Here is a 9,699-nt window from a genome sequence, read left to right as displayed (position 1 = left end):
GTGTGTGTGTGTGTGTGTGTGTGTGTGTGTGTGTGTGTGTGTGTGTGTGTGTGTCCGTGCTAAGAACTGACCTGCACCACAGCGTACTCCACCAATGAGGAGAATCCAAAGAGCAGACAGGCAATCAGCCAGATATCGATGGCCTTTACGTATGAGACCTTTGGAAGTTCTGAAGCCAAGGACATACTCTCACTGGACAAAGAGAGTACTGATAAAATACCTAGAAAAATATTTAACAATTATTCATTTTGCTTAGTCAAATAAATTATTTTCATAAAATTAGATTTGCAATAACTGCTTATGGTAAAGAAAAACTGATGTTTTTCTAAATATGTTAACATAACACACCTTAATTATGCAAGTAATACAGCAGCAAATCATCAACTCATTTTATAAAAACTATACAAGACTAATAAATACAACAGCATTTTAATCACAGAATTTTGTTATTCATGAATACATTACTAATTCAAGTAAAATAATTTTGATAAACCAGGCTTTGAACCTCTATCAGAGGATGTGTGTGTGTTCCACTCTCACATGAAAACTTTTCCTRATTCTTCAGACTACAGGCCTACCGTCAATAATTCCAGCCYCTCAGAGACATCTGACCTATCACCATGATAACAAGGACGCTGCACCCTAAAACTCCCTCCTTATCTGACAGTGATCATCTCTGGAATGTGATTCTGTGTCCCTAACTTCCRGTTGAACTCTGAATAACCACKGAACTMATGAAAACAACAATTARTCTTGCGTCATTCTTTATTGTTGTGTATACATCATATTATGTCATCATTTTAAATGTGTGATTGTTTAATCAACGATGTCTCAACGATGTCTCATTTAACTTCTTTATTCCAGCAGATGAAGATGGAAAAGTCTCTTTAATCTTCATTTTAATCTTTACATGTGTTTTTGTTGTTAAAGTCATGGTTAAAGTCATCAAAGTATTTACAATAATGATTAGTTGTACTGAAATATTACTAAACTTTGAATGGATGAGAGGATTATAAAGATAGGTTTCAAAGTTCACATTTTTGGTTTCTTTAAGCTAAAACACTTATTGGTATTTTTCCAGAAAGAGCTATTTTAATGACTCGACAGCGGCACCTAACGTGAGACAGAGGAACTGGTAAGTCCTAGAGYGCTGAAATTAGGGGCATTGGTAGATCTCCCCAAAACAAGTAAAAAAGTCTCTTGGAGGTATGCCCTAAAACCAACGTATGTTGTTTGTCTAACAAATGGCTATGTACCAGTTGGGTGAAGGATAGCAAAGGTTGTCTTTCTGCCCAAAGCTGGCCAGCCAACATTTAGATAAGCAAGAACTTTCAGGCCCATCAGCTTAACATCTTTCTGAAAGGAATGAAGAGGTTGATAGATCGACATGTATGAGATGGTATTTTATTGCTATCAATTTTAAAAGTCAGCATGCACGTTCGAGGTAACGAACGGGTAACCTCAAATGGGCTTGTCCACAGGGAGGAGTAATCTCACCCGTTTTGGCTCCTGGTCGTCAACAGCCTACTATGTGAGTTAAATAGATCTAGACTGATGGCTTGGTCATACTTATAGAAGGCTTCTGCCTGGGTACAGTATGTAAACTAATGCAGAGGGGACTAAACATAGTATCCAGATGGTGCTGAGAGCAGGATTTCATTCATTTCATCCATAAAAGGTCAAGGAAGGTTTCCTCATCTCCAAAGTTTGAAGGTATAGAACTCCCCCTGTCAGATTGGGTTACATTTTTGGGTGTCTACTTAGACAGGATGCTTACCTGGAAATGACATGTAAATGAAAAGTGTAAAAAGGCAGCAATGTGGCTACAACAGTGCCATGGAATAGCAGGTAATCATTGGGGTGCTACCCCAAAGGTTAACACTTCATGGATGGATAGTGTCATGGGGTAACCCATGATGTCTGATGAGTAACGTGCCCATTTGTGGACAAACAATTAATGATTGCACAGTTTTGTTTGTTTTGCTATATTTTTCAGGCTTATAAAATTGTGCTGTTTGGTTTGTGTTCGTTACAGAGAAGGTAAGGACTTATGATCATCTGCTGGTTTTGTTGGCTGTGATGGGAAGGATTGCTAGGTGGTGGGTGTTGTTTTTGTCTTGCTTCGTGCTTCAGGCCACCCTGTTAAAAGCAGAACAGAAGCCTTCCAAAGTCTTATATGGAAAGGTTGATTGTGGGATGTTTCCTTTCCACCTAGGGGTGTTTGTGTTTGTTTTACCATGTTTAAGAAGAGATCCAAAAACGAAACACCAGTCAATTTGATGATATTTAACATAACATACAATCACTTTTTTGTAAAAGAGATAGTTTATATAATTTGAAAGGAATTGAAATGTTTCTCAAACCAAAAATTAGAACAAATTTTAAGGAGAGATGCACTTCCTTTCAGGGAATCAGATTGTGGAATAATTTGGGAAATGTTTTCAAAAATGCCAATACGATTTATATTTTTGCTAGATTAATAAAAACCTTTTTTGTTGTTAAAATATGAACAAATGTAGATATAGTATTAATTTGAGCAATTTCTTAATTTTTATTTTTTTTAGATCGTTTTTGTTGCACTATGTTCATCACTGATGTTACAAAGTGAACTATGTTATTAATGAATATCCGCAGTTTGCGCCTTGAGAAATTTTCTAGTAGCACTTTTTTTGTTTTTTTTCTTTCAAATGAAATATATATTTAAAAGAAAGAAAAGAAGAAGAAAGGATAAGGGAAAGAAAAAATATATTTTGCTTGATGATCTTACATATGCTGGAACAATTTCTTAATTTAGTAGAATGCTAAAAGTTTCTTTTAATGAAATATGAACAAAATATTGGTTAAGATTTGTATTTGTGTTGTGATGCTGTTTGTTGATTATTTGAAATTATATTGTGTTTTAAGTTGAGTTTTTTACTCGTATGTTGTACGTTATTTTAGATACATATATATTTTTAATTGGGGGCAGATGTTATAAGATTTTTTTCTTCTTTCTGCTCCTTTTCATTTGACTACGTTGTGATTGTGTTTTTGACACAATGATGTTGTATTCTTTGTTTTTTTTTTCTATTATTATTTGTTTGTTGAATGAAATAAAGTTCTTAATCAATCAAAAAAATCTTGGTTTTGCTCATTGATTTGAATACTTGTAAATACTGTGTTAAGTTTTGATTATTTGTAATTTGCAACTGTGAATGAAAAAGTAATTAATGGTGTTTTTTTCTGCAGGAGGAGCTTCTGGAATAAAGCTTGGAGAGGAAGCTTACTTGCAAGGACTTTGAGTTGTTTGAGCTCAGTAAGCACAGAACACTGGAGCCCCATAGCCAGGGGCCTAGTGTTGTCTTCTATATTTTGTTATAAGTTTAATTTTATTACTTTGTACACAATGGCGTTAGTTTTTTCCACATATTTTGAGGTTTTTGTATTTTTTTCTTCCTTTACATGGATGGATGGATTGATTGATTGATTGATGGATTGATGGACTGATGGATGCATGGATGGATGGATGGATGGATGGATGGATGGATGGATGGATGGATGGATGGATGGATGGATGGATGGACGGATGGATGGATGATTGAATGATTGATGGATGCATGGATGGATGGATAGATGGACGGACGGATTGATGGATTGAATGATTGATGGATGGATTGATGGATGCATGGATAGATGGATGGATGGATGGATGGATTGATGGATGCATGGATGGATGGATGGATGGATTGATGGATGGATGGATTGATGGATGGATGGATGGATGGATTGATGGATGGATGGATTGATGGATGGATGGATGGATGGATTGATGGATGGATGGATTGATGGATGGATGATGGATTGATGGATTGATGGTTGGATGGATGGATGGATTGATGGATTGATGGATGGATTGATTGATTGATTGATTGATTGATTGATTGATTGATGATGTCTTGTACCAGTATTGTGAAGGATTTTAGATGTGTGATGTTTCAGCACATATTTGTTTTAAATATAAAATTTAATACAAAACTTAAGGATCAATGTTTGGTTCAATATTTCCTTAATTTTAACTCTGAAGTATAAAAAGGTCTTGATGTTGAATGAAGAAGCAGCTTGGTGGTCACAAAGAGAGGCTGGCAGTCTAACTGACAACAAATTCTGTACTGTATAGTTCAAACGTTACTTGAGTGTTGACTAATTTATATACAGTAACTGAATACTGTTCTTTAATGTAGACTGATGCAAACTACAAATGTGTTTTATATTTACCTAGTGGTACTCTCGCAGCTGAAGCATCAGGATTGATCCAGAATGACAGCCAGGACAAAACAACAATCAGTAGAGTTGGAGCATAGACCCCCATCATGTAGAAGCCAACCTGTCGACGCAACGTAAAAATAACCTCCACACAGGTGTAGTATCCTGTAAACAGACACAGAAGGAAAGAGTTTGCATGGATCATACCAGATAGTACCAGTTAATGAGAATATCTAAAAAAAAAAAACCTTATCATTGCAGGAGCTCTGCTGCATTACTCAGTCAGTTGTTTGTGAGCCATACATTGTGCTATAAATGTACAAACCATTCTCTAGGTTTACCAGAAAACAACTTTTGATCAAGTGTTGCTTTGTGTTCAAGAGAATGTTCTTCTGACAAGTAGATTGGAACCAAATGTTTACAAAAGCTATATACAAATATATAAAACCATTTTTCACACTGTCAGACATCAGACTTGTTTTAGATCATTAATTCCTAAAATATTTTTCTAATTTTTGGTAAACGATTAATGAAAAATACAATGTTTCAATTTCAAGTTCAAGAATCTTTATTATGTCCAAGGAGCAATTTGTTGCACAGCCAGTAGACGTAAAGACAACAAAACAAAAACATTCAAACACACAAAAATCACAGATGTTCATTAAAAAATTGAACTGCTGCTGGAATTAATGAGTTTTTTAAATCTATTAGCCCTACATTTGGTCAACTGATACCTGTGTCCATTAAAGTTTCATAATTTTCTTGAACATTGGAGGGGGAAGCCATCTCTTGTCAACACAATGGAGCTCCACTGTGTGGAAACAGTGACCCCTCAGGCAGCATTGTGTTCACAGAGCTTTATACTCGACCTGACTCTCCTTCTGTGTGACAGTTTTCATTTAGTAGAGAGTTCCCACAATTCTTTGCGTGGCAGGAAGCAACTGGAGCTGAGTGACAAACAATATCCAGCCATCAATATTGTTGTTTATATACTTATATGAGCTTTGGGGGGATAAAGGGAGGAATTTTGATTGATGTCCCGCTGCATCTTCACCAACCTACTGTCTCAGGTCATATTGAATCTCACACAAAACAGTTTAAGCTCATGCTCTTATTATGAAATGAACGGTTTCCTGTCCTTTGTCCCATTCACCTCACAACGCAGGGGTCACGTCAGTGTTGGAACATTCTTGCCTATGTCATGAGCCGCTCTAGACCTTGGAGAGGCCGCCTGCAACTGGGCACTGATGTAGTAGTAACTGTAAGATTGTCCATGAATGCTCTAATCAGGGATTGTCGGGGACCAGATCTGAACAAAGGGCCTTTGCACTCCACTTAGTCTGACTTCACAAGCATGTTCATGGCCAAGGCAAACAGACACAGATTYTACAGCCAGTGATAATACCCATCTATAGACGGTGCCACTCTGATGTTGTGGCCCCAGAGGACACCCTCAAACAGGAGTTGTTATAATTCCCCTTTTCCACTAGTGCCACTCAGTGTAGTGTCGGTACGGTCAGTGTCGGAACGGGTCAGTTAGTCCAGGATGAGGGTCCATYTCTTCTCTGGGACATGGAATTTGCTCAGGGCCAGCTCCACCAGCTTATGTTATTGATCCAAAAGCACTGGCAAGATCAAGTTACAACCTTTCTAGAACCCCCTTGCTCTCCTGTGCTTCTCGAAACAGTTGTGTCACCACACCTGTGTGCTAAATTTAACCGGGGATACCTGGAACTCCTCTCTTCTGGACCGAGGTGTCAGTTTATGTGTTCTTCAAGAGAAATCCCATTAGGCAGTTGGCAACAGTTTTGAAGAACGTCTTACACTCAACACAGAGGAGAGAGATTGTCCTGAATTGCTTGATGTTGCTAACATTCTCCTTCTTGGGAATTCAAACTTCCTCTGCGTATTTTCACTCCTGAGGTACCTTCCCTTTCCTCCAGATGACTCTGAGTGTAGATCTTCAAAAGCCACTCTAGAATTCTGGAACAGTTCTAGAAAACTTATATGGTACTCCACTGGAACCTGGTAAACCATGTAAGTTTTGCAGTCTTGTTGGCCCTTTGTTTTGCTTATGTTAAATAAACTGAMTGCTTTGATCCATTCTCATGTCTGTCTGCATCCTGGGTCCAATTGCTGACAAAACTAATAACTTCATTACTGTCAACAAATGCACAGATTACAAGTTAGGAGTAAGTCTTACTAACACACCAAATTTGAACTCAGTATCTGTCTCCAGCTTCTCGTGCTCCTCCTTTCTGATGTTAGTCACTCAGGATCTCTACATATGTCACCACTGCCTTCTCTTGCTTGTCGACCACAATGGTTGGTTGGTTAGCATCACATGTTTGTTGGTTTGYATCTYGAAGTACCACAGTATCTTACCCATGCTCTTCTCCTCCATACTTGGTGGCATCTCCCACTTTGACTCTGGGATCTCTAGTCCATTCTCGGCACAGATGCTCCTGTATAATATTCTAGACACCTGGCTATGATGCTACATGTACACAGTAAAAATTGGAGTGTTAAACTTTCAGTGTTAAACTTTTCAGAGTTAATTTCAGCTCCTCGTGTTGTATTAACACTTTCTAAGTAAATTAGCACCCTAATTCACAGTGCTGATTTCCTCAGTGTTGTCTCAACACTGGTCAGTGTTAAATAAGCTCCGCCCACTGTTAAGTCTTATATAACACTTAACAGTGTTGTTACCATACAGTGTTGAAAAAAGGATTCTGAAAAGCCCCGCCCTCTTCCTCATGGACCAGAATTTTCTCAGCAAGGAATGTTGGGTAATCTTGTAGAAATTATGTGTTTGCATGTCTAAGACTGTTAAAAATGTTCATGACTGTAAAAAATAGTTGTTCTGGTTAGTTGTCTTGTTCAGTTTGGTTAATTTTTCGATTTTAAGTTTTGTGTTATTGGTCATAAATAGACACCATGAGTGAGAGCTACTTCCTGGTGTGTAAAAGATATCTCTGTTGCGCTGCTATGCTAATGCGAGACCTGTGTTAATACAACACTTCAAGAGTTGACTTTAACTCTGGGATAGAGTGCAGAACTCTGTGTACTCTAACTCACACTGTGTAAAAAGAAAAAYGTAAATAGTAGTATTACATAATAAAYTGTCCTTTTAAAGTAAATTTAGGTCAAAATTAACTCCATAAAAATAACATTTTTACTCTGTAGAGTGTAAATGAYCTAMAGTGTTAAATAARTGTACTCATTTCTTTGTTGATTTTGTCACRAAAYTGAGTAAAATTAACTCTGAGAAATTGACACTGATTATAGAGTACATTTTACACTAATTTTGAGTGGGACCAAATATTATATGAAACAGAGTTAAACTCAACTCTATAGGTGTTAAAATGACGCTTCGTGTTTTGCTTTGTCTGCCTAGATCTTACACCATTAAGAATGTGCTGGACTGTCTCAGGGACATCTCGCACAGCCCYGATCTTGGGTCTTGTCTGGTATTGTAAACCGCAGCCTCTGTTGCTTTTGTGCTGCCATGGTTAGAGTCTCTGTGCTGTCCTTCAGTCCAGCCCCCTCTAGCCACTTGACTTTTTTTAGATCACTGGTATTGGAGTGAAACCTCGTGTACTTTGGGTTTAAAATATAAATAAGTACATCGCCAAGTTATCGCTATAAAGCATAAAGAAAACTGATAATTAAGAACTTACTAACCTGTTCCTTGGTAGTACTTTGTACAGTTTCCATATTTGATGTCTTCTTGTTTGATGTCAAACTGTGGGAGAGCGATTTCATCCATTTGCACTGGGTCTGACTGCCACATGAACACAAGGTCACTGGTGGTATAGCCAACTAAAAAATAAAAATCCCATTGTTGTAACCATGTTTTCAACTAAATCATACAGAAAATATATTTGCACACTAGCCTCTTCCAAAGCCCATATTCCATTTGCGTGGGAATAACTTGGTATGGCTGAACTGCTTCAGTGTGTATTTGCCTTTTATTGTCTGCCTTGGTGTGGCTTGAGTTTAAATATTAACTCTAGTCTATCAATGACAGAAGCAGTCACTTTACCCCCAAGCTTGAACTCAGCACCCCTGAAAATAAAGAAATTATCATTACTATAAAGGCAAGGAACTTTTGTTTTCAAACCTTAGCTTCGCCAAAATACTGAATAAATTTGGAAGTAGAACTCAGAGGGGATAAGCAGGGACTGGTGACACATCTATCATGTGGAATTGTGACAGCGTTCCAGTWTAACAATATTAGGATATGGCCAATTCAGTGTCAAATCATTGAGCTGTTACAAAAAGATCATCAAGGAAACATATGTATTCCATGCTTATGGTTTGGTAACAGCAATCCAAACATGATCACATTTCAAACTACTTTTGTGTCACAGCTCAGAGAGCCAGAAGAGGATGGAATTAAATGGAGGGACTCTGAAAACAGAGCATGCAAGCAAAGTTCATTCAGTCCTTTGCTCTTCAGATTCAGTTGCCCACCCCCTCCTGAGAAACACCAAACAGTTCAATGGCAAATACGGGTGTGACTTCTGTCTCCACAAAGGCGYCGGACCATACATATGGGAAACCTCCAAACCACCTTTAAGGATGGAGAAAGATCATTTTCAACATGTGATGCTGGCAACACCTGCTAATATCCAGTAATGGGAGTGAAAGACCAATCACCTCTGATTGAACTTGAGAGCTTCAACATGATCACTGGATTTATTCCAGAGTACCAGCACAGTGTTTAGGTGTCACTAAACAGATTACATCTCTGTGGTTAGACAGTAACCACCATAATAAAGAGCAGTACCTGGGCTCCGATGGCAGTGACATAGACCAGGCATTGCTGGCCAGTCATCCACCTGTGGAGGTCACAAGGGCACCAAGATCAGTGAAGGARMGAAAATTCTGGAAAGCATCTAAGCGGAGGTTATTTTTGTTCCTTTATGCATTGCCTGTTTTAAATGGAATTTTGAAAAAGAAGTACTAGAATCTTTTTATTAGTTTTTGCAACGCACTCTTCTATAGGATCCCATCAAAGTGAGCAAAGTGGATGTGGCAGAACAGGTACTAAACTCCCGGGCCACTTTTTTGCCCCAGTCCGCCCCTGATGCGAACCGCACCAGAGTTCGTTTGGAAGTGAACCGAGACCACCTCAAAAAGCAGGCCTTGGTCCGGTTGTTTGATCCGCACCAGAGTTTGTATGAGTGTCCACACCGGCAGAAAAGGTCTGGACCAAAGCTGGAAACGAACTCTGGTCCGTTTAAAGTGGACCAAATGTGTCAGGTGTGAATACACCTTTAAATAACTATTCTTTACCAGATTCTTAACAACCTTCTCTCCAAATTGACAAAAACGTTAGTTTCTTAAACTGGGTCATTTGTTAATTAGCTAATAAAAGACATGTGGTGTGAGAAATTATCTTGTTCTTTCTTAAAAGGGTTAAAGGTCAACCTTTACTTTAAACATCAACTC

The 9,699-nt window shown here is 38.1% G+C and overlaps 1 protein-coding gene across 2 annotated transcripts in view; it reads right to left on the bottom strand.

The window, feature by feature from the left end:
• LOC106530682 (glycine receptor subunit beta) overlaps positions 1 to 9,699 on the bottom strand; it is a 51,025-nt gene that overhangs the window by 4,653 nt on the left and 36,673 nt on the right. For both annotated transcript variants that reach the window (XM_014026351.1, XM_014026352.1), the window contains 3 exons: positions 7,927 to 8,064; positions 4,255 to 4,407; positions 72 to 220 (listed from right to left, as the gene is read on the bottom strand). In XM_014026351.1, coding sequence (XP_013881805.1) covers positions 72 to 220; positions 4,255 to 4,407; positions 7,927 to 8,064 — 440 coding nt within the window. The remainder of the gene's footprint in view (positions 1 to 71; positions 221 to 4,254; positions 4,408 to 7,926; positions 8,065 to 9,699) is intronic.

This window comes from Austrofundulus limnaeus, unplaced genomic scaffold (genome assembly GCF_001266775.1).
Source record: "Austrofundulus limnaeus strain Quisiro unplaced genomic scaffold, Austrofundulus_limnaeus-1.0 Scaffold546, whole genome shotgun sequence".
Classification (NCBI taxonomy): Eukaryota; Metazoa; Chordata; class Actinopteri; order Cyprinodontiformes; family Rivulidae; genus Austrofundulus; species Austrofundulus limnaeus.
The sequence above is the reverse complement of the archived record's forward strand: the minus strand, read 5'-3'. Positions and strand labels throughout refer to the sequence as shown.